The sequence below is a fragment of the Ambystoma mexicanum genome, chromosome 2p, assembly GCF_040938575.1.
Source record: "Ambystoma mexicanum isolate Mex_15411 chromosome 2p, UKY_AmexF1_1, whole genome shotgun sequence".
NCBI lineage: Eukaryota > Metazoa > Chordata > Amphibia > Caudata > Ambystomatidae > Ambystoma > Ambystoma mexicanum.
The window spans coordinates 607,961,053-607,987,264 of record NC_090923.1 but is presented as its reverse complement, the minus strand read 5'-3'; the positions used below and the strand labels follow the sequence as shown (position 1 = coordinate 607,987,264).

General features: G+C 44.6%; 1 protein-coding gene across 2 annotated transcripts in view; it reads left to right on the top strand.

Annotated features, from left to right (window-relative positions):
* Window positions 1–26,212, top strand: part of SLC38A3 (solute carrier family 38 member 3) — a 558,646-nt gene that overhangs the window by 216,292 nt on the left and 316,142 nt on the right. For both annotated transcript variants that reach the window (XM_069644136.1, XM_069644135.1), the window contains exons 3-4: window positions 2,363–2,447; window positions 15,799–15,914. In XM_069644136.1, coding sequence (XP_069500237.1) covers window positions 2,363–2,447; window positions 15,799–15,914 — 201 coding nt within the window. The remainder of the gene's footprint in view (window positions 1–2,362; window positions 2,448–15,798; window positions 15,915–26,212) is intronic.

Here is a 26,212-nt window from a genome sequence, read left to right as displayed (position 1 = left end):
AGTGTCTGCAGGTGTCTGCAGGGGAAGCCAGTGAAACTGGCAACCTGCCATCAACCACCAAAGTAAGTGTGGCATGGGTGGTGGGTAAAGCAATTACTCTACTCCAGAAAAATATGTCACTCTACATTACCTTACCTCAAAACTATGAATGTTAGCAAGCGACACACTTGGACAGAATTGTGATTATTAACATGTAGCCCACTTAGACGGAATTGTGATAATTTGCATGTTACACACTTGGGCGGAATTGTGACTGTTAGCATGTGCCACACTTAGACAGAATTGTGATTATTAGCATGTGCCACACTTAGACGGAATTTTGATAATAAGCATAAGCCACACTAAGACAGAATTGTGAGTGTTAGCAAGTACCATATTTAGATGGAATTTGTGATTATTAGCATGTGCCACACTTAGATGGAATTGTGAGTGTTAGCATGTGCCACACTTAGATGAAATTTGTGATTATTGGCATGTGCCACACCTAGACAGAATTGTGATTGTTGGCATGTGCCACACTTAGACGGAATTGTGATTATTAGCATGTGCCACACTTAGATGGAATTGTGATTATTAGCATGTGCCACACTTAGACGGAATTGTGAGTGTTACCATGTGCCACACTTGGACAGACTTGTGAGTGCTAGGATGTCCCACAATTAGACAGAATTGTGATTATTGGCATGTGCCACACTCAGACGGAATTGTGAATGTTAGCAATCGACGCACTTAGATAGAATCTTTGGTATAGTAGCCTGCGTCGCATCTGGATAGATTTGTGAATGTTAGCAAGCGCCATATTTAGATGGAGTAGTGATTATTAGCATGTGCCATACTTAGACGGAACTATGAATGCTAACATGTGCTCCACCCAGACGGAATAGTAATTATAAGCATGTGCCATACTAAGACAGAACTATGAGTGTTAGAAAGCGACACGCTTAGACAGAATGGTGAATGTCAGCATGTGCCACCCATAGACAGATTTAGGAATATTAACAGAATTGTTAAGATTAGCAATCAACACACTTATATTGAATTCTTGAATAATAGCCTGCGTTGCATCTAGACAGATTTGTAAATACTTGCATACGCCACATTTACATTGAATTGTGAAAGTTAGCAAGCAACACACTTCTATAAATATTAGCAAGTGCGACATCTAGATGGAATTGGGAATTTTAGCCTGCGTCTCATCTAGAAGTATTTGTGTATGTTGGCAAGTGCCACATTTAGATAGATCTGTGAATATTAGCATGTACCACATTTAGATAGAATTGTGAATATTAGCATAATAAAGGATCCCAAGAATCTACGCAGTCTGCCCATGCTTTGAAAGGTTCACTGCGAAACATATAAACCTATTAACGAAAACTCACACAAAATGCTCACAAAACCACCTCTCGCACAGCAAACCTCATGCACTTCACCACACCGCAACAACAAACAAACAACACATAAGCTGCACCAGCGGCAAACGAGGACTGACCCCGATCCGATACTCGCACCAAAGCTCAGCGCACAGTGTATACCGAACTGAAGCTGCCAACAGAACACCACTCCTCTCACTATCCCATTCCCCCTTCATCTTACTAACCCATCCCGCCTTCTCGTTTGCAGATCCGCCTGTGCACCTGGGGACCAACTCCGTTGGTGACGGTGCGCGGTACAAATACCTTTAACATTTAACATTTAACATTACAATTAGGATGCTACGCTCCACTGTTGGCAACTCTCTTAGGATTACAAAAAGCAAATCGAATTTACAACCAGGAGGAAGAGAATATTTGTTTGTCCACCGGCTTTGTATCAGTTTCTTTTCTACATTTCACACATCTCCTCCCTCTTGGCAAACTAGATAAATGGCCAAACCCGTGCTCATTTGGACACAACCTACTTCAATGCGAACTATCGTTTGGAGAATAGTGCCAACATGACAATTAAGACGAGCACGTAGAGGCACTTTATTTTTCAGAAATGCTTTATAAATGTCCAATCAGTCAAGTAAGTAATATTCTCAGAATGGAACCGCAGCAGTTTGGTTGTGGCATGTTGGTTCTTCTGGCTCTTCAGCGCTTTGATGCCCCTGGGTTGAGAACGCTTTATAAATGCATAAATAAATAAATAAATAAATAAATAAATAAATAAATAAATAAATAAATAAGTTACCGTTAAAAGCACTGTAAATATCAAAGTAAAGGCCATTTCTTTGCTGATGGTGATCCAAAACTATACGCAGAGATTTGAGACACACAACCAATCTGCCCCACTCTTGGTGTGTCTTTAATGATGTGGTGAGTTTTCACGGTCTGTAGTTTTGTTTCCAAACCCCTTGTTAATATTTCTGTTTTGCTTCCTGCAGGTTCAATGAGAATCAGAACAACCAAGCAGAACTTGAAGAATTTCTACCTCATGTCAATGACTCGAAAAAGCAGCGCTTCACTGATGTAAGTTGGCGGATTTTAGCCACGCGAGTGGTGGGGTAGACTAGGAGTGGATGTCTCACCTTTCTGTGTAGGACCAGCTGTGGTCCGGCCGATAATCCCCTGTCCAGACTTGTTTGTTCCTTTGAGCTGAAATGGTAGCTAAACATCTGCTGTGCTGCTGTGCTGCTGCTGGTAGATCACTGATTCGCATCTGCTGCGGCGGACCTGGTGGGGGAATGATGCATCGGTGTAAAATGCTGGCTCGGCTAGTACTTGACTAAGCAGTGCTGGGTTAAACACTGGTTTATTTGTTCCTATGCTGTGTTGGGTTCGTTGGTGATTGATCCGTGGTTGCTAATGTAACCTTTCTTTTTAAGGCTAGGTATGGATTTGCTTATGGTTAATTTCTCAATGGGCATTTTGGGGTTATTTGATAGATTACCCGTGACCTGCAAGTTTGTGTTGGCTGGTTCTTGAATTCATGCCCCGTTGGGTTAATTGTTCCCTTGCATGGCACCCTTGTTTTTGTGTGCGTTTGAGTCTTGTCCCAACAGTCGTGAATTCGTTAATGGTTGGAGCACCTATCATTCAGCACAGGGTTAGTATGCAGTATAGTTCCCATTGTTCCTTTAAGTTTTTAATTGTGGCCCCTTGTGCCACCTATTAAGTGAAAACTATTGGCATAGGACTACAGATTATAGTGAGATGGAATGTGAGGATGGACACAGCCTGCAGGTGGTGTTTGGTATTTTGCCCACCCATTGACCACCCTTGACCATGCTAATCCCTATGCCATTCCCATTCCAAAACACACACTCCTACGATCTCTGTGAGCTAGCTCTATCATGCAGGGACATCAAACTATGGCCTTTTTTTTATGGTGCAGCATTGTCCTTTTTAGGCAGTTTTATGAAGGTTAATGGCTTCATTGGAACTGTAAATCGGTTTGTGCTGTTATAAACGTGTCTTAACGAAGAGCGCCTTCATCCACTTGATTTTGAAGAAATAAGTGCATTCTTGCATCTTTTCCTGGTAACAAGAAAGCTTTGGCAATGATGGCTGAAGTGATGTGTCCAGGCGTTAGGATTGCTGCATCTATATCTTTGTGAAGGTTTGGGTTGCTGGTTATCCATTTCTGTGTGTGATTATGAGGGCCGTGGAGGTTGTTTCCTCTTTTTTGCAATTTTGCACTAGTTGGATATGGAAGATGTGTGTGGGTCAGTTGTGGGTGACATTGCTTTCTCATTTGCCTTACTGCATTAGTGCTGTGCGCTTATTGTTCCTTCATCATAATGTGTCGGTGGCTACAGGGTTTTGTGGAATTAATTCCTTTTCATGCATTGTTTGGGTGACTTTGCTTACTTCCAAATTGTAGCCAGAAGGATAGCTCAAGCGAAAGAGGATGATTTCCTGCATCACGTGTTGGATGCCACATTCAGGTCAACTTACCCCTATAGCCCCTCAAGCCAACTGAGCACTACTTTAATATAATCATATCATTGTTTTTTTTATAACACGCTTAATACCATAGAGGCTTCTAAGCGTGGACCAGGATTCGGACCTGTGTTGCTCTGCGCCGTCCTGCATCCAAGACGAGCCCGTTGCCACTGAGCTATGCTACCCGTGCTTTGTGGTCAATAACAATGGTGATAAGTAACATGTGTTACCTAGCGCTCCGAGACTGGATTTCCAGTGACAGCAGCACTTTATAAACAGTAGAATTATTATGTTTGCCCATAATTTGGCTAATGTGTGATTGATTCTCCATCTGGTATCATTATTTTCCTGTGCAGTGTTGTTTTAGTGGCCGGTTGGTTCCTCTTTGAATTCCATTGGCCAGTGTTATAGATTTTGTGGTGGCGGTGATGTTCCTCCATCTTTTCTGTGGGATATCTGCTTAGCCTAGTGCTTGCTTCATCCTAGTGCAATGTTTTTAAGTGGTGTGTTGGGTGGTGGTTGATTCCTTTCAGTGATTCCTGGCTGTGCAGTGCGTTGATTCTTGGGCGTGCAGCGCTGTGTTGATTCCTGGCTGTGCAGTGTGTTGATTCTTGGGCGTGCAGTGCTGTGTTGATTCCTGGCTGTGCAGTGTGTTGATTCTTGGGCGTGCAGTGCTGTGTTGATTCCTGGCTGTGCAGTGTGTTGATTCTTGGGCGTGCAGTGCTTTGTTGATTCCTGGCTGTGCAGTGTGTTGATTCTTGGGCGTGCAGTGCTGTGTTGATTCCTGGCTGTGCAGTGTGTTGATTGTTTGGCCTGCTGTGCTGTGTTGATTCCTGGCTGTGCAGTGTGTTGATTGTTTGGCGTGCTGTGCTGTGTTGATTCCTGGCTGTGCAGTGTGTTGATTGTTTGGCGTGCTGTGCTGTGTTGATTCCTGGCTGTGCAGTGTGTTGATTGTTTGGCGTGCAGTGCTGTGTTGATTCCTGGCTGTGCAGTGTGTTGATTCCTGGCTGTGCAGTGTGTTGATTCTTGGGTGTGCAGTGCTGTGTTGATTCCTGGCTGTGCAGTGTGTTGATTCTTGGGCGTGCAGTGCTGTGTTGATTCCTGGCTGTGCAGTGTGTTGATTCTTGGGCGTGCAGTGCTGTGTTGATTCCTGGCTGTGCAGTGTGTTGATTCTTGGGCGTGCAGTGCTTTGTTGATTCCTGGCTGTGCAGTGTGTTGATTCTTGGGTGTGCAGTGCTGTGTTGATTCCTGGCTGTGCAGAGTGTTGATTCTTGGGCGTGCAGTGCTTTGTTGATTCCTGGCTGTGCAGTGTGTTGATTCTTGGGCGTGCAGTGCTGTGTTGATTCCTGGCTGTGCAGTGTGTTGATTATTTGGCGTGCTGTGCTGTGTTGATTCCTGGCAGTGCAGTGTGTTGATTCTTGGGCGTGCAGTGCTTTGTTGATTCCTGGCTGTGCAGTGTGTTGATTCTTGGGCGTGCAGTGCTGTGTTGATTCCTGGCTGTGCAGTGTGTTGATTGTTTGGCGTGCTGTGCTGTGTTGATTCCTGGCTGTGCAGTGTGTTGATTCTTGGGCGTGCAATGCTTTGTTGATTCCTGGCTGTGCAGTGTGTTGATTCTTGGGCGTGCAGTGCTGTGTTGATTCCTGGCTGTGCAGTGAAGGAAGTCTGGATTCGTAATGGGTAGTCACACTTACCGTGCACAAGCACAGGACACAGATCACTGGGTTAATACACGAGAGGGAGAGGATGAGGCAGAGAGGCTGAAAGAGACAGAGACAGACAGAGAGAGAGAGGGAGAGAGCGGGAGAGAGACAGAGAGAGAGTCGTTTGCATATTCTAATTGTATGCCCCCTGTAATCACCCCGCATTTCATCCTTTCGAAGTTGATCAACTCAACACCTAGAAACCCCTTCTATGAACAGCAGGAGTGATTCAGTGTGTCCTGTGCAACTGAACTATCATTGTTGGCAATGTGCTCATTGTGGCTGGTCATCCTATGCTGTAGTTACATTGTTTTCCATGTAACAGTGTACAATCCTAGCCGGTGTTAGTTGGTCTTCTTCAGCCCCTAATTCGATGTTGCTCGTTAAACTAAAAGGGGTCGTGGGTGCTGATTTGTTGATTGCTGTATTGATCAGTGATCGGCTAATCGGCAAATGACTCACAAAATTAATGAATCCTCCAGGATTGAACTTTGGCAACAGCCATTTTCATCAGTTTGTGTTAAGGAGGCAGTGCCAACGAAGTACCTGATAAGGGCACTGAGAAGTGCCTGATTTTATAACCGAGCCTGTCTGGAGGCGGCGCAGACGGTGTGCACACTGGGAGGAAGACAGAAAGTTCTGTGCACCCCATAATGTGCGGCCTGAGCAGGTTTGAAAATGGAGTCTTCTGATCCAAAGCCGGTGGGTTTGCTTGGCTACTGGACCTTTGACTACTCCTGCCAAGATCACTTGGCCTCATTTGTGCACACGGCATTAACATAATCCAACCAAGAATTCTTGGCTAGCAACAGCCATTTGTTCTGGTCATATTTAAAGAGCATGACTATGTCGAAGATTTACATGGGAGTTGTGATGGCAGAAACAATCCCATGTTCTAAATTGAGATTGACGAGAAAAGGTCAAAAAAGTCTCTGTCCTTTTTTCTGATGACAAATCAAGTTGAAATCTATCACTACAAAACAATTGACATTATTTCAGTTTGTAAGAGTCTCAACGCAAAATTTAAATGGCTAGCCCATTTATCCTGGTGCATGCTGAGCCTGAACTAACAATGTAATGTGCATGTTGCCAACACTTCAATGTGCTGGAAGCATGGACATCTCGGGCGAGATGACAGAAAATGTGCACCGGTGCAAGTGCAAAATTGCACGGTAATAGCACTGGGGCAAACTTTGGCCTAGTGCAAATAACAGCGGGTCATATTAAAAATCCTTTCCACCATGACCAGTGTAATTTTGCACATTATATTCACTAGGGCAAAAATTGCACCAGTGCAAAAAATATGAATTGCTCTAGTGCTAACACAGAATGGTATTTGTAGTAGTGGAAAAATGCATTGAAAATGCCTGTGTTTGACTAATGCGTATACCATGCAACATTTCACCCATCGTGGTGAAAAGACTTTTTTCTAATATGGCCTAAAGGCTTGTGCCCTAGCTTTAAAACTGCAACTTTGCAGTTGCACCAGTGCAACGTTTCTGGAATCTGGCTCCTGGCGGAGAAGTGCAAGCAGATCGATGTGCAGTCTGCAAACAAGTGCAGCAGAAAACAGGGAGTCTCACCATTGGCCTCCAGTGGCCTCATCTCTTAGTTTACATTTGATCAAAGTGGAAAGACGTCTGAGAGGGTCATTACCAAGACACAGTCTCTAAAGCGATCCCAGTACCACTCAGCTGGGCCAATCCAAGACTGATGTCAGTAAATGCAAGCACCCCAGCAAGGTGGTATGACGCCACGACGGAGGGCACTCTAGGCTCACAATGCACGATTTGGCAATCCAAGTACAACTTTTTTTTTAAGTGTTTGCTTCGTTCTTCACTTGAATATGTAATGTTGTCTTCAATGGAGGTATTCAGGTCAAGTACTTTTCGTCACTCGATTCCTCCTTGCTGGCAGTGCGCTCTATACATGCAATAAATAAATAAATATAGTGGTATTGCTCAACGCCTTGACATGTCCTTGTTAGAAGAAATGAGACTGGTCACAACAGCAGGCGCCGATGTCTCAGCACAGACCTTCATAGCAAAGGCTTCCCAAGCATCACATGGACCAGCGCAGGGATGTCTACACTCCCAACACAATGAATGCAACACAGTCATGGCTTGAGATGATGCATAGAGATATGGTTGGGCACTCTGTGATTCATTATACATCAACTAATTGGAATCAGCCTTTAATGTGCTGTGATGGCTACTACCATTGATAGTGTATGACGCGCACTTCATTGAACAACAGTGATATGGGGCAGTAGTTCATGTCTTGCTCTGGAGTACTTGATCCTGCTTGAGATGTAACTGCAGTGGGTGGATCAGTGTTGGGTGGTGTTTGGATACTCTGGTCTGCTTGTAATTGCTTGATGACTATGTTGGCCTTTTTGCTCTGTTTGTGGTTGAATGGGGCTTTGTAAATATATTGCCCATATTGGGGATTGTCACGTTGGATACTATATGGTCCTTTGGCTCTTTAGGAGTTGGCATCAGCTGGCGGTCAAACTCTGGCACTACTTTGTATGGCAGCACTAGTGCAATGTTGAAAGTTGTGGTTTTATGGGGCTCGATGCTTCAATTTGGTATAGGGCCAATACTGGTTGTGTGAGCCCAATGGGTCTGTATGATACACGATCCCATAATTCCACACCTGGCTACCCTCCTCTTCAGTCAGGTGGTTACTACTTTAGATGTTGGCATGCCATGATGTTTGACTTCTCATGCACAGCTCGCTTCGCTGGCGTAGTGAACGCAACTAAGAGCGGATCCAGAAAAATAGATGTATGTTAAAGAGGGAGAGGATGGAGCAATAAAGCCCGGTTTTCATTACCCGGAAGTGTTCCCTAGGATGCACCACTCTTGTCTACCTTGCAGCATGCCATGCAGAATTGTCATGTGCATTCTGCAGTCAGGCTTTGGAGACTTTAGGGCTTATTAACATGGTGTATTGCACATGTTGCACAGCCTACTTTTCCTGCACAGCCCCAGATCGTGAACCCAGCGAGGCTTTGCCTCTCGTATGCTCTGTGGGGCAATTAGTGTTCATTGAAAGCTGGAGGCTGCACCTGTTCATGTGTGAAACCTAGCAGCCCGGTGATGCTCCCGTGTGTCTCTGGGCCTTTTGCTGAACTGTCCTTAAACACTTGCTGGCAATGGCTGCTGAAAACGTATTGCCCTTTGCTGGAGAGAAGGTTTAATACTTGAAGGGGTGTGATCAAGCGGTTCGGCCTGGACTGCCCCTTTTGGGGTGGGACCAAATCCGATTTGCATGATTCGCGCCTAGAAACACCTGTGTACTGCCGTGTCATAAATGCCACATCATATCATATCATATGGTCTTTCCCCATGTTGGCAGGGGGAGAACGATGGTCTGGACTCTCCAGAATTTAGGATTAATACCAAACCTTGTAGCCATCACTCCTTTTGTTTTTAATACTTATTGTATTCTGTTGGAAAGTGTTTACGTTGTATATTGGTTGTACTGTTCGTTTCCACTTTGGCTGCAGTTCTACTGACCCTATTGTACGTCTCAGTAAATGATTAGTTGTGAGGTCTCTCTGTGGTATGTTAGACAGTTATGGCTTGATGGTTAGTTTCCGCTTTGCCAGTTTGAGCCGTTTGCAGTCGTGCTTTCTTTTTAATCCACTGGAGATTATTTTGGAGGCTCTGTTAACGCTTGCATTGTGAGATTATATTTCGCTGGGTTTCATGAATCTTCGCTATTCTGGAATGCACAGTGTTGGGCTTGAGTTCTTGTTGAATGCTTGGAATGCTGTGTGGATGGCATTGAAATGTGGGGATGGGTGGTTCATAGCGGGGACAAGTGGTTATGTGTCACGTTGGACATTGGGTGAATTTAAGTTGTGCTCTAGCACCTTGAAGCGTCTTTTGTGTTAGATGGCATTACAATAATGATCTCATACCAAATAATCAGACAAACTCAAAGAATATGGCAAAGTACCACTTTATTATCAATTTAATAAAGCACGGTTGACAGGCAAAAATCAGACTGATGCATGCACTCTCACACAGAAGCTTGATTACATGGAGGTCTTTTACCCCAATATACGTCACTATGATGTCATTCTAAGTGACAAAATACAAAACCTATCAAAGGACGGGATTGGTTACGGGGAACATATCTACTTATAGAATTTATAAGGGTTAGTGTGTCATTGGCTACCCCTTTTCTGTAGGGCATGCCTTGAGCTACCTCTAAAGAAGTATAATACTGGATGATAGCAGACAAAACAGTGGATTGGTCTATGCTACATTGCACTTTCAGTTGTCCGTCGACCCCACTGATTGGTTGACATAGTATCCCAACCTTGGACTTTTGGCTCCTTAGCAGCACGTACATGAAATGAAACCCAGGTGTCGTAATCCCATTAGATTACTCCCTATTTTCCCAATTAGTCCATCATCTCTCATCAGTAGGCCACAAGCCAAAGTCTTCCATTTGTAGTTTGACCTTGTTGCCTGCTCACTCTCCTGCAACATTCAAGGGAGTATGAGCACACCACTATCTTAGCGCCGGGCTCTAATGAATAGCTTTTGTTTTTGACTTCTGGGTCACATGTGAAGAGACCCCGAATTTGTCAATTTCAGCCTTTCATTTACTGCTATTTGATTTAATTATGCAGGGTGCTGTTGCTTCTCTAGGCCTCTAGAGACTTGCTCACTCTATCTAATATGAACTTTGTATACTTTTAATCGACCAACAGCTTGGCTCTCACAGATATTTTTGTTGTCTTCCACCTATAAACAATGTCCCACATTCAGAGCTTGTCCACATATTCCCTGTGTGCTCTGTGCTTATCCTTTGAAAATAACATTCTTAACTCTGGGCCAACTTTGTCTCATCGTTGGCTCTGCACACAAAGCTGATTTCCTCTGTTACATGATTCTTACAGCCTTGGCCTGTCTCTGAGGTAGCTTGGTTAAGTTCAACTTGAACCAGCATCCATTTTCCTACTGTGGCCATCCTTTCCATGTTATTCATTCCTCTATAGGAAGACTCTATATGTTTTCTTTCTACCTTGCATTACTGTGTATTTGCAGTTATTGGTCAGTAAGTTACTTAACCTTCTTTAGATCCATGATAACTTTAACTTTAGTTGCATGTTACTCTTAGTGCTTCAGTTGTTTCTTCTAAGTATGTGCATATTGTTTCAACATAGGTTCATATATCTTCTTTATGACATCACTTCATCCTCATGAGATTTCACTTTAACGTCCATCCATAATATTCATTGTTGCATCATGACATCTTAGCAGGAAACATCCTTCCATGTAACTTTCTTCCATGTGACATCCTTTCACACCTTCAATGTGAGGGTACATTCCTTATGGCATCTGAGTGCATAACGTCTCTCATACACTTGATGCAGTATGGGAACTATGCAAGGTATCCCATTTATTGCTTTTCTCTGACTGTTCCAATATGACTGTGGTGAGGGGGCGTGAACTAGGAAAATTGCATCTACCAGCTCCTCTACAAAGTTGTATTGATTTGGGTACCGAGAGGCTTTGAGTCATGTTAGTGTATACTAAAGTTAATCTGTTAGATTGACATTGTGAAGAAATATTTACATTCCTGTATATAGTTTGAACCATTACTATGGCATGTTGTATGCAAGCAGTCTGTATCACAGAACATACTGTGTTATGGGTCAATGAGCATAATTGGCTTTTGTGACATTGCCGTTAAGGTACAGTGGTCTTGTATAGTGCCCTTCTGCCAATGATATTGGAATCGCTGTGCGTGGCTCTGTAAGAAAATGGTGTGGAAATAGAAACACAACAGGCAGACTGACTACCCCTCTCTCAAGGTCTGGCAACACAACAGGTACAGGTGCTGAGAAGCTGGCATATATATATACAGCTATTGTTTTTTAAGAGAGACAGTTGGTGTACAAAAACCGTAATGCAGATATCAATAAATCTCTTTAATAGTTAAAGATAAAATTTCATAGAAAAAATATACACTTTATAGGCTTTATCATATCCCACTCATTCCATTCATACCAATTCACTCATTCTGTGGCATCCGGGTTCGGCAATTAACATTTTCTTAACACATATTAGTTATTTTTAATATGTATGACAATTGGAAAACACACAATTGGATTTTCTATAGGTCGACATATGTTTCGGCCCCTTTTTCCATAGTCCCATCGTTGTCTACGGTGGTCTAAATAGTCAATGTTGGGCCATCTTCAGGACAGTGATGATTTAGTAAAAGCTTAACGTCTTCACCCTTTTTCCATATGAAAAGCCAAAGCTATAAACATAAGTTAAAAACAAATTACAATGTATACTGGTCTGGTCTCTTTTAATTAATCTCACGATGATGGCTAGATAACTATGCCAGAGAATATGCACCTACCTGTGGCCGAGAACGTAGTTGTGGACCACGGAGAAGAAATAAGAAAATGGAGGGTATTTTCTGTATTACCCTAGTCTATGACCCTAGTGAAAGGAGACAAGACAACGCGGCAAATTACTCCCTTGTAAGTTGAGTATATTGCTATATGGCTGCAGAGCATTTTGTATTAAATTGGCATTGCAGAGCAACCTAACAGATACCTTTTCACAAGTGGGCGGAGCTTCAGATCTCTTTATCTCCATCTCATTTCATGGGCAAGTTTCAAGAGGGACTTGCTTCCTTCGACACTTGAACACGAGGTGTCTGTAAAAGAGAGGTGTTCAATAAATTACCTTATTCAAGTCTAATTTCAACCACATTGCGTTGAAAAGAAAGTCTCAATTAAAATGTGGTGGGAATGCATGGGCTAGTCACAAGGCTACACTCACTTTCAGAGCTACGATCTAAATCAGGAGAGAGGCATATTAGTGTTTGTGTCTATCTATCACAAGGCAGCCTAGAACATCAGTTGCCTGTTACACAACGCGGATTAGCTTGACCGCTACGTGTAATGTAACTGGTAGTATTGGCGCACGTCCCGGGCGGTTCTCTTTGCTGCATGGCGGAGTCTGTGCATAGATTGCTAATGGCGACTCTGTAGAAAAGTGCTGTTCCTCACTTTTATGGTTCATTGGAACGAAACAGCAGGGTGGCTCGGGTAGCGTCTGCTGAATTGTGAGTAAGTGGCATGGACTTTAGTTCGCAGCTTTATGAACGAGCGCTGTTCCTCACCTTTATAATTAGTTGGGACGAAGCAGCGGATTTGCTCGAGCGGCGTCTGCTGACTTGTAAATGAGTCGCGTTCGAGAAGGGGAGGGGCTGAGGCTATTTGAAGATCACGTGTTGCCAGAGAAAACGTGCGACTACGCGGTGCTGACAATGCGAGTTATTTGTAGGTTAATTTTCCCAGCAAGCCTGGATTGAATCATGGACGCTAGCGGGGACTTCAATAAAACTTGTCTTTCAACAGGTGTCTTAATTTTAAATTTTAAATGGCAGGAGCTACGCAGTGTCTTTGTGATAATGCATCGACTTCGCAATAATCTCACTTATGCCAAATGAGTGCATCCTAGTTGTGTAAGATCACAGACAAGAGTGTTGTTTAGTTACGACAGCACGTTATAGGTTTATTTTATTTACTAATGTATCACCACATATTGCGAAATGCAAACCAGGGTCACAATGCCCTTTGGTATAGGTGTCATATTAATATATTATGAGTATATCCCCTCGCATTGCTGTGGAAATAGTGGAAAAAAATGGAGCTATTCAAAGGAAAGCACTCCATTCGATGGCTATATTTAGTCCATTTTGGACTGTTTTCAGATTGTAGATCCACTTTTGTTCCGCTTGGGTCAGGATTTTACCTTTGTTCCCATTGCGGCGAGAGATTTGTATAACTTGAATAACACACCAGAGAAAATCTGTGCATTTATGTTGTTTTTTGGCGAAATGGGCCACTAGTGGTTTATTTTCAACTGCGTTACGAATGCAGGATTTGTGCTCATTTATCCGTTGGCGGACAGGTCGTTTGGTTTTGCCTATGTATACCATATCGCATGGACATATAATGGCATATACCACCCATGGTGTGAGACAGTTAGTGAACTCTTTCAGCTGGATAGTATGGTGACATAAAGTGATTTGTTTCAGAGTGGTTGTCTGTGCACAAACGGAACAATGTCCGCACCGATGATGGCCAGTTAAAAGCGGTAGGCCCCACAATGTTGTTTGTGCAAATTTCTTAGATTTAACGGGTAGGTACGAGTGTACCAAATTATCTTTAATGTTGGATTGCCTTTTAAATGCAAACCTTGGAGTTGAAGGGGTAAAGTCTTCTGTGTAGATCATCTTCCAATGTTTACGTATGATCTTTCTGAAGGTGTTGCTGATCGGACTATAAGTGCTTACACATGTGATCTTATCATCTTGGTGTTTTGGTGCAGGTTCTAACGTACTCGAGCGATTTGTGTGCAACACACGTTTGTATGCTCGTTGTATCGTTTTGTGGGGGTAGCCTCTCTCTTTAAGTCTTGCCTTCAGACTTTTGGCATGAATTTTGTATTGTTGTACATCTGTACAGTTTCTGCGGATGCGCAGGAACTGACCATAAGGTAAACCCTCTTTCAAGCTAAGCGGATGAAAGCTAGTGTAGTTCAACAAAGTATTTTTGTCAGTAGGTTTTCTAAAGAGAACTGTTTCAATAGAGCCTCCTGTAGTTAAGCTTTTACTAAATCATCACTGTCCTGAAGATGGCCCAACATTGACTATTTAGACCACCGTAGACAACGATGGGACTATGGAAAAAGGGGCCGAAACATATGTCGACCTATAGAAAATCCAATTGTGTGTTTTCCAATTGTCATACATATTAAAAATAACTAATATGTGTTAAGAAAATGTTAATTGCCGAACCCGGATGCCACAGAATGAGTGAATTGGTATGAATGGAATGAGTGGGATATGATAAAGCCTATAAAGTGTATATTTTTTCTATGAAATTTTATCTTTAACTATTAAAGAGATTTATTGATATCTGCATTACGGTTTTTGTACACCAACTGTCTCTCTTAAAAAACAATAGCTGTATATATATATGCCAGCTTCTCAGCACCTGTACCTGTTGTGTTGCCAGACCTTGAGAGAGGGGTAGTCAGTCTGCCTGTTGTGTTTCTATTTCCCTTTACTCTCCCTGTTTACAGACCTGACCCCCCGATAACAAAAAAATTTGGGAGTACCCACTATTATACCTACCCAGAAAATGGTGTGGGGCAAAGATTGTGGAATGGCTGACGAGTACCAGTCGGGAGCACCCATTGCATGGGTGCTGGTATGTGTTTAGCTGTGTTCAGGGTTGGTGGAACATACACTGGGCTTGTTCACCGTAAGGGCGGTAACAGAGTTCAGACGGTAGTAAGGGATGCATTGGAGTAGCACATTGATAGGAAAAGGACATGGCGATTTCGGGTTGGCCTGTTAGCTGTTGTAGAATTGGGGATTGATGTTGGTCAATCCTGTCTGCACCATGCTGGATTGGGATGACAGACAAACATTCACTCTTCCAAATTGGACAGTGTTTTCTTTTGCTGCACCCTGTTGGACAATTTTAGCTATCTATTGTGTTGATTTATTACAGTGTTTGTTGATCTGGGTTGCAATTAATTAACTCTTGTTCCTACCTTGCCATGCATGGGTGTCTGGCATAGTGTTTTACAGCATATGTGGCTGTGGTGCAGGATGGATGTTGATTCTGTACACTCTGGGGTAGTGTGACAGCAGGGTATCGCTACATTACTGCGATAAAAACATGCTGAATGTGCATTTACTGCACATTCGGCGTTAACCAAAATACTGAATCCCATTAGACCGAACAAGGGGAGTAGGGGTGGCGCTCCCCTTGTTTGGCATAATGGGTTTGGGGGTTGCGTCGATAGCGGGGGACAGTAAAGTAGAAATCCAAAAATGCATTTTAAAATAGACCCTGCGGCGCCAGTTCCAACCCACCTTAGTGAAAGGGAATTGACATTGCAGGGACAAAGGGTAGTCGGAGGCACACAGAGAAGTGTGCCGCCAAAAGGTAAGTAGGTGTATAAAGGGGTAGCAGGTATGAGGATGCAGGGAAAAGTGATCTATGTGATCACAACGCAGCACGATTTTCGTCTTAAACATTTTCGTTGTTGGAATTTCGGACCGCGCAATGTTCAATGTTGGGTAAATCTGTATACGCTTGATCCGTTTTGTGCTTATGAAGACTGTACCTCAAGGTCTGAGAGTTACTGTGTAACATTTCATTTGTGCAGTTCGAAGGAAAGACGTCCTTTGGCATGTCGGTGTTCAACCTCAGCAACGCCATCATGGGCAGCGGGATCCTGGGGCTAGCGTACGCGATGGCCAACACTGGAATCATTCTCTTCCTGTAAGTACCACTGGTAAAGTCACTGCCTCACTTCTTTGCCTTCCCATGTCTTGCTCACTGCATCCTGCGAGGATCCATCACTCATTAACAGGTGCACCAATGAGATAGCAGTTAGTCTTGGCTAGGGTGACCAGACGTCCCGGTTTTCCCGTTACAGTCTAGAGAAATCGCCCTCCGTCCCATGGTCCCAGGAGTGTTTTAATTTTTTAAACCCTGTCCCGGGATTGGATTGGTGGGTAAGGTCTCGGTTGGGCCCAGCGTTGTTTGTGAATGGGTGTGTATATGCTTTTTGCCCCCCCCTTTTCCTTCCCCTCCCTGGCCACACTCCTCCAATGAGAGGAGTGTGCCTGTGAGCACACTCCCTACCCCCTTTACAGGCCAGAGACATAGAAACAGGACTACGGTTTTATCAGAGTCTGTCTGTATGTTTACCATAGTCCTACTTCTATGTCTGTGGCCTGTCCCGTTTTTGTTTTTTTTATCTGGTCACCCTAGCCTTGGCATAACAGTTCACGCCACACAGCGCCTGCAGAGTTTGACTGTTGCACAGAGAAATGGTCTCCTATTATTCAAATGTCTAGAACTCACAGCACGTTTTTATGTTTCATCATAGAATGTCGCGAAGACTTTAAATGTACGTTGACTTTGAATGTATCTTCTTTCTGAAAGTATACAATCACATGAAATGTCCGAAAGTTAAGACGGTAATGGCTGCACGTTCTTGCTTTAAACATGAGCATATGTAAGTGAAAGGGAGAGCAGCTGTGAGAGGTAGCTACTTTGCCCGGAAGGGACCCGCCGCTCTGTTTGTCAGAATCATTAGTAGTGCATACACACAACTGAGGTATGCGATGTGCAGCACGTGTGTGATTGATGGCCAGTCTGGGGCTGGCCTTGTTCCAGACTGCTACCAGCACCAGACCTGCTCCCTGCTGTCTTTGCTCGTGTCCCGGATAGCACACAAAGAAAGAAGCGGAGAGCAACCATTAGAAGATCTTGAAACGCTTCTTGGCCGGGCCTGGGGACTTAGCAGAGTTGCCACCTGAGGGCTTTTTGGAAGATTTTGCAAATGTATGTATTGCGTTCAGTTTAGGCCCAGCACCTTTGTCTGAACATTGTGGAAGGGGGAGGAGGGCGGGGTCTGCTGGGATACCTTATGTGAATGAAACTATGGGTGTACTTTCAACTTCATCTTCTCCCCAATCACGTTTGATGCATACATGCCAACATGCCCCATTCCAGTGGGGAGATGCTAGTACAGCCATGGGTTTAACATTGCATCCTGGGGCTTGTTTAAAATGGGGAAATCTGGAACTACATGTCCCAAAATGCAAAGTTAAAACGAGCCAGGACTAGACTAGCATCTGCACACAGATGGAGCGGGGTATGTTAGCATGTATGTTGACGGGTGTGAAGATTATCCCTTGCCTTTTTTCAGATTGCACTGGACTTTGCAACTTTGCGGTCCAAGTGAAACCCAAACAACAGAATGAATTTGCACTTGTGGGAACGGAAATAACATCATCTAAATCAGTGAAGACCTTACATCCCACTCCTAATGGTTTGCTTCAAAATATAGTCACTCTACATGATGCTGTGAAAAACTCATCTGCAGAAACCGAACATTTTGGCTGCATGATGCAATCGATCTCCATCGTATAACTAATCAATAAACGAAAACAAAAAGGGGAACACCTAAAACAACTTCATGTCATAGTGAAAAACCAAAGAAGTCAAACTGAAATGACTAAAGCTGATCCAGAGCCCGTGGTTATGTTTAATTCAAAACCGTTCGGCCATCCGCCTTGGGTTTTACGCTTTCCAACGTTTGCAGCCTTTCAAGGGTACGTCGTATGTTGGTATTTGACTGCCTTTCATGGGCAAAGAACTACAGGGATATGGGCTGTGTTTGTTGTTGTCCTGGTCACAGTATTTTGTCTAACAGCCCCCTCTTGGGCATCATGTTATTACTGAGTAACATTCAACACAAGGAAAATGAACCGCATCCTTCTGTAGAAAACCTTTGCTTTGGTGGTGCAAGACGTCCATCACAATTCACAGGGCACGCATGCACACCACTGGCAGACAGGCACACCGCAAACCCACTTGTTTTGTTCCTTGCTCACAATTATCCTAGTGCTGGAGTTGCAAAGCAGTTGGGCATGTCAAAGAATATCCCTGCCATTAAAATGGAGAGTCTACTTTTGGGAAACACTGCAGGGGAGCGATTTCCTTTTGTTGGGTGGGATCTGTTTGCAAGACTGGAAGTCTTAGGTCTAATTTGATGCTGCACAGAGTCGACCCTTGGCCGAGTGCAGGTCCTCTGAAGAGCAGCATTTTGCAAAGGGCTAGATGCTGAATTGCTTCTTTTACGTTGTGTTGTGTTATGTTGCTGTATTTAATAGTGTACAGAATCCACACTATAGTAGTTTCAAAGCGCTGATCTTTATCCCTGTCATATTGTGGCCCCGTCTGGGGAACCGGTGCCTTAGGCCCTCATTACGACCCAGGCGGTAAGGGGTTTACGCCGGCGTAAACAGCGCCGACCCTTACCGCCTGAGTACGAGTTCCCTTAGCGCCATGGCGGATTTAACACCTGCTTTTAGCAGGTGTTAAAATCCATGGCGCTAAGGGACCATGGAGTTAATTACGCCACCGTAATTTACGGTGGCGTAATTAACGCCTTCCCCACTCCCATTATGCCCTATGGGGCAAAAATGGGAATGGGGAAGGGTAAATGGGGATTGGGGACTTACCGCCCCGCCAAGGTCGGAATGGGGCGGTAAATCCGCCAACCACCATGGCGGAATTGCACCCTTAGCGGCATGGACCATGGTGCTAATAGCACCATGGTTCTCCGCCAAGGTCGTAATGAGGGCCTTAGTCTGCTGGGAATGAGAGAGAGAGAGTGAAGAAAGTGCTGTTGTAATACATTTTATTTCTCAATGTAGGGATACGCATTTGATCTTTTAAAGGATGAAAGACTGAGTTCAAATATAGAACTATAGGTGGCACTCAGATCACTGAACGGAGCACTTAACTCACTGAGCTATCTCACTAACAACTCTAACTTCTAAACAAAATGCTGTCCGACATGAAGTTTGCATTCAAAGTGCATTTGGTTTGCCAATGATAGTTTAAAATCTTGATGATTGCAATCGCTTCTATGAAGAATGTTTCAATTGGTCCAAAGTAATGTGGGTTGGGCTGTGATATGTTGATTGGTTCTAGAGGTGCAGTGATCTGTGTGATGTCTGATGGGCGGGGGGGCTGTTTAGTTGCTGTGTGGGTGGGAGTGGTCGATATGTGTATTGTGGGTTGAAAAATGGAAGTTGTACGTGTTAGGGTGGGGAGCAGTCAGTGGACACCTCGATGGCACTGTTGTGGGACACACAATCTTGAAGCCATGAATAGAAAGTAAAGCTTGGCATAGCGCGGCATAAAAAAGACACCACAAGGCGTGAAAGACATACCGCAGCAATACAAGTCATAGAAATGCATTAATCAGGTCTAATAAGGCAGAACAATCTGGTCTCCTCCCAGCACACCTACCACTAACCTTTTCAGGCAGCTCCCATTTCACTTTCTCATTTTGCCCCTGTCACACTCTATGCATGCCTCACTCTCTCTCTCAATCTTTCTCCATTTACTTCTCTCTCCAGTAGACACATTGTACATCATGAGCAACGGGGACCAGGGATTTGGCAGATGCTGTGAGGGCGCAGTCTGTAGACTCCACTCAATACCATAAGTGAAGTGCTGAAGAATTAAGCATTGTTTCTGAGAATGTGCTGCCTGAAACATGAAAACACCAGGTGCTCAATTTTATTATTTGTATACAGTGACGAACAATGCCCTTTTGATTACAAAAGAACGTACAATAGATAAGAAATCAGATTTGATGGGAAGCAGTGAGCTTCTTACAAGGGGGTGAGTTTCAGGGACATTCTGGCCAGGTTGTGGAGGGGAGTAAATGGAACAGTCCCCGGGGACAATACCTTAGTGAGCATACATAGATTAAGGACAATCAACATTTTTAAGTGCAGATAGGCTGTACAGCCAGCTGTGCTCGGAATCTGACCATGTGTTAGTGAGAATTCTCTGTTTAGGCTGAATTTCCTAACCTAGTGAGTCCCCCAGCAGCTTTGCTGGATTTCTGGAGTTTGTTTTTTTCCATCCTGCCAAGGGTGAGACTCTTTTTCTCCCACTCTTGGACATGTATGTGGGTAATTCCTTTGAATGTCAATGTGTTCTATGGGCTATGGGGTCTTTTACCCCATAGGGTCTCATATGTTTTTCTATGTGTGTTACACCGCACCTTACGTGACGTAACACTGGGGCGTCCTAGCGGGCCCCCACCATAGACTCCATACCCGGGGACTGACTACTGATAGAAGAACCCCTTAAGCGTAAGTGGGACCTTCTACTGCCATGCCTTCTCTTCGCTTATAGAGAAGTCCCTCAGGAGGGAGTAGGTTGGTCATCCCGTCAGAGGTCCATTGGCCCTGATTAAGGAGGGGTTGGAGAGTGCTCCTTCCCCCAAGCCAGTCAGAGTGACTGACTACGTGATAGGTCTCCGGAGGAGAATGTCGCACATGATGACGGAAGCAAGCGATAACTTGAAAGCTGGACAAGCATTGGTCAAGCACTGGCACGATCAAAAGGCTAACATGGTTGAGTTCGCTCAAGACCAGCTCGTTCTCGTTATGATCCCAACAAGGCAGAGGGCCTTGCAAGATAAGTGGATGGGACCCTTCAGAGTTGTGGGTAAACTCGGAGAGGTCAACTATCTGGTGGACTTGGGCAATCCCAAGGAGGCTCTGACAGTCTTCCACACTAACCGACTTAAAGCGTATGTCTCACGACCTGATGTAGGAGCGTTGCTTCTAGCATCATCCGAGGAAGAAGAAGAGAGTGAAGCTCTTCCGGATCTCCTCAGAGGCTTATCTTTAGATGAAAAAATTGAAGGAGTAAATCTCTCCTCCAATCTGACACCCGAGCAACAAGAAGAGTGCAAATCTATGTTGAATCAGTTTGCCTCTCTGTTCTCGCTTTCACCAGGCTTGACCCCTTGGGGCCAGCACGACATACTCACTGGTGACTGTCTGCCAGTCAAAAGCAGAGGATACCGCATGTCAGAAAACGTACAAACCCACATCAAAGGTGAGGTCAGCAAGATGCTTGATCTTGGGGTAATAGAGCCCTCTACTAGTCCATGCTCTAGCCCAGTTGTGTTAGTACCAAAGGCCGGATCTAAAGAACTTAGATTCTGCGTGGATTATAGAGCTCTTAATGCAGTCACCAAGACTGATGCCCACCCTTTGCCAAGAACAGATGAGTTGGTGGATAAACTTGGCGCCGCCAATTTCCTCAGCACATTTGACTTAACGTCAGGCTATTGGCAAATAGCCCTGACAGACCATGCCAAGGAGAAAACTGCATTTTCTACCCCCGTTGGCTTATACCAGTTTAAGGTAATGCCTTTCGGATTGAAGAATGCACCTGCTACGTTTCAACGGATGGTAAACCAGATACTGAATGGGTTGGAGGACTTCTGCATGGCATACTTGGATGACATCGCAGTGTTCAGCAATTCCTGGAAAGAACATGTAACCCACCTGAGAGATGTTTTGCAGGCTCTTGGACGAGCCAATCTGACCATAAAGGCGAGTAAATGCCAAATTGGACAGAGTAAGGCAGTCTATCTTGGACATGAGGTAGGAGGTGGAGAAATAAGGCCTTTGCTCAGTAGGATTGAAGCTGTGCAAAATTGGACAACACCGACTACTCAAACCCAAGTGAGAGCCTTCCTAGGCCTCACGGGGTATTACAGGAATTTCATAGAGAACTATGGGACCATAGCTTCTCCACTGAATGTCATCTCCTCGCCCAAATTTCCTAAAAAGGTTAGATGGAACGAGGAGTGCCATCAGGCTTTTGAAAACCTGAAAAAGGCTCTTTGCCAAGCCCCAGTACTCAGAGCTCCTGATTACCGCCAACACTTAATTGTGCAGACAGATGCTTCAAATGTAGGAATAGGTGCTGTACTCAGTCAACTGGATGGGAAAGGTAGGGAGCACCCCATTTTCTTCATCAGCAGCAAGCTGAAGGATCCTGAAACAAGGTGGGCAACAATCGAAAGAGAGTGCTTTGCTATCATGTGGGCTCTGAAGAAGTTTAGGCCATACTTGTATGGTTCTACTTTTGTCATTCAGACTGACCACCAACCCTTGAGATGGTTAATGCAAATGAAAGGGGAAAACCCAAAACTATTGAGATGGTTGATCTGCCTGCAAGGGTTTGATTTCACCATTGAGCACAGGTCAGGGTGTCACCACCAAAATGCTGATGGTCTCTCTAGGATGTATGTCATCGACTAGAGGTATGAGATTCATCCAGGAGTGGATTAAATCCTCCTGCCCCTTAGTCTGGGGGGGGCGAGTGTTAGGGAGAATTCTCTGTTTAGGCTGAATTTCCTAACCTAGTGAGTCCCCCAGTAGCTTTGCTGGATTTCTGGAGTTTGTGTTTACCCCATAGGGTCTCATATGTTTTTCTATGTGTGTTACACCGCACCCTACGTGCCGTAACACTGGGGCGTCCTAGCGGGCCCCCACCATAGACTCCATACCCGGGGACTGACTACTGTCTCCCCGGGCATGTAAAGTCACCATTGGCTTTACTAGACCTAAATTTACCAAAAGAACTAGTACAAACCATCTTATTGTGGACGTACTAGTAGGGGTAATTCAATTACTCCTAGATCTGTTATTCGAGGGGGCACTGTCCCGTCCCCCCTCTTCGAGTTTTGGCTGGTGGCAGTGGAAACTACTTGTTATGTTCGACCCCGAACATAACCCTATGGGATTCGTCCCATTGTTGGAGATTGATACTTTTTCTCGTTAATCTCTAACGTACCACCGATCTACTTATCTTAAATAAGTTTATCGGATGGTATTTTCTGCCAGAACTCGGTTTGTAAAATGGCATCTGTGTTCGTCTCTGTGACTCCTAAACCAAAGGTCGAGCCCTTTGTTCCACTTTTGGCGGGCTCTGTACAGAGACCCTCCAAAGTGGTGCCATTCTGTCTGGGTTACCACAAGGGTGTGGGAGGGGGTTTAGGCACCCTGGACCGAGTTGCCTTGCCAACTCCGGTCGCACTCTGGAGTGATTGGCCCAAGTGGTGAGCCTCCCCGCTCACCACTTAGCATGTGTTGATTGACAGCTAGGCTGAATGAATGGGGTTTTTCTGCATAAAAGCAGGGCTTTTGGGACTGGATCTCCAGAAGTCGCCACAGGACCTAAGAATCCGACGAGGGTAACGCTGAGCCGACCTGCACGACGACACCTCCGGTGGAGCCCTGCGGAACCGACTCACCACTTCCCGACGACAGAGGAGATCTCCCTGCCGGAGAGTCTCTTCCCCTGGCTGGTGGGAACAACCAGTCCCCTTTGCTTTTTATTCGCCTCAGGATGCAGTGGTCGAATTGCCCGTGCAGAGCACCTCGGCAACCGGATAGCCACTACCCCTGTACCGCGACCAAAAGGTGGTGCCTTGTGACGGAGCACTCCGCCGCTGGTCTCTTCCCTGGTGGTGCACCGGACTTCACTTTTCTTCGACGACGAGATTATCTCTACTCTTGGCAAAGACCCGACTTGCATCCACCACCAGGAACAACTGCCCCCGCCGGAGCTGCCCTCCACAACAAGGTACCGTGTCCGCTTGGCTTCCCTTTCGATCGGTTCGAGTGAGGTGTCTTAATCCTCTCCTTTCCGCTGGGTCGCCTCCAAGCTGTCTCACGTATTTTTCTGAACTAGTTCAATCTGCCGATAACAATTTGCTACAAAGACTTGAATGCATTTCCACTAAGAGACTTTTGGGACATATCGCCTTGCCTCTCTCCGAGTGGGCCTGGCCTCTGAACTTTATGATCTATTGTGGTTCTTGCCTTCTTGCCTTGCATTTTCCCCGCAAAGTATTGAACTGTGTTGATTTCGTAACCTGCCTATTTTTCTCTCCCGTCCTAACTAATATTAGAGTGCCATCTAGGTTTAGGCATACACCTCTGTCTGTAAATAAGTGGTGCCGGAATAACCTAGACTTGTCGACATATTGCTAGGGGGATTGATCGTTTCTTCTTCGTAGAGTAATTGTGATTGATTTGTTTGCCGTGATAGTGCCATAGTGTTTTTGATAGATGTTTCGTTATAAATAAATACCTTAATATCTTTACACTGAGTCTCGTTGCGTGTTTGCTTGTCTTACTGTGAAGAATTGCCCTATCTTGTATACTCCACATACTGCTTAACTCTTCTTGAGAGAAGTCTGACTGCTCAGCCACAGCTACCAACAGTGAATCTGTGTGGTGCAGACTGCTACCAAGTGGGTTTACTGCCAAACACCTGTAGTCCTAAATCTTTTGCAGTGGTCCCAGAGGGAACTGCACAGGTTTCCGCCTAACACCATGATGGGTGAAGTGCAAGAGTGGAGGCAGAAAAAGTGAGAAACAGAGGCAGGTTAGAGGCGAGGGAAGAATGATAGCTAGCAGGCAGATGAGAGGTAGGTCAAGAGGGTAACTCGGGGGTGAGGTGGTAGGCTTTCAATTTGGTTCTGACCAAATCTGTGTCAACTGTTTCTCCGATGTCCAGGGGAAGAGAATTTCATGCAGGTGAATCAAGAAGAGTGAATGAGCGGAAGTGAGAGGAAGCACAGGGAGGGCAAGGAGCTACAAGTGTAGCTGAGGAAGCAGAGCAGAGATTACGAGAAGGCTTGTAGAGTTGGGTAGAGGAGGAGAGATACAGTGGTGCCTTTCCGTGTTAGATTTGTGAACCAGCAAAAGAACTGTAAATCTGGCACTGTCTTGCATCATCCGACATCCACCCTGGTGATGTTACAAGGAAGTAGTTGTGAAGTGAGGGAGTTTAGAGAGAGTCCTGGTAGTGAAGTTAATGATCTTGTCAAGAGGATAGAAAGCAGACCAAAGAGGATGCTGGCATAGTAGTCCAGTTTAGAGAAGACAAGAGTGGTTAAGACATGCTTGGCGATGTTGAAAGGACGGAGGTACTGGATTTTCCTAAAATTTAGGAGGGCTGCTATTCCAGTTTTGGAGATAAAACTAGAGAAGGTGTGAGAAGGTCATAGATGACGCAGATCTTTTTAGCTGAAGAAGAGAAAGGGAAGAGTGTCATTTGGAAACTGGATAGACAGAGAAAGAGATGAGCAAGCATTTCGCCGGGAAGAAGAGCACCTCTGTTTTGGTAGAGTTTAACGCCAGAGAGTGCAATGCCATCCAATATTTAATGGCAGAGAGACAGATGGAAATGTTGATAGAGAGAGGCGGGTTCAGGAAAAGAGAAGAAGAAGGAACCACTCATTCTCACTACCAAAGGAGAGAAAGGGCAGAGAGGTTGCTTGGGTTGACCCTTTTGAAGTATCATTGTTCCTCCATATAGTTAATTGACAGTGACTACCTTTTGGGCTTCACAAATGTCATATTGCACAGTTTTATGTGTTGGTTATGTTATCACATTTTCCATTATAGCACTTGCCATGGGATTTTCAGATTTTTGGTATCTTGATTGTTTCTGTCTGTATTTGGGTGTGGGTGTGTGTGTGCGCATTTGTGGGATACATCTCTTTTTGCAATTTGCTTAAGTGTGAATTTGATTTCTTATGTGACACTTTAATTACTATATGCTTTTGTAAATGTATAAAGTATGTGGAAAGGCTTGAAGATAGCTTAGTAAGTATAGTGCTTGTAAGTGTATTCATTCTGATGCTGGTCACAGGTTTGAATCACAGCCAAACTGACTCAGTCTTTCTTTCAATGTTGATAAATTGAGTACACTTTCTTCAGATAACATACATATCTGTTAAGTACAGTGATGAAAATATAAAGAAAGTTATTGTGAGGAATTTGACCATTCGCACAGTAGGTGTGTGCTTGCCTGGACTTTTTTGAAATGTTCAATTAAATGGAATGATGGCAGACCAACCTCTGAAAATGTGTGGGACTAATCCACACATTTTTCTATGCTCACACCACGACAAATGCATAGACCTGTGTACTCAAAGGTGGACACAATTGGGATATGACAGCCAGGCGTACACTATGGCATCTCCAGAAAGGTGGAGGAACAACCTTCCCCCTGCCATGACCAGCCTGATTAACTAACAAAGGCTCCATGGATCAGCCTTGCTCTTTTCTTGGGCACTGCAGCTTGTGGCATTGATTATCATACTAATAGAGTGTACTTCAAACAGGCCTGCAGGGGGCCTGGCTGCAGAGGTTAACAAAGGA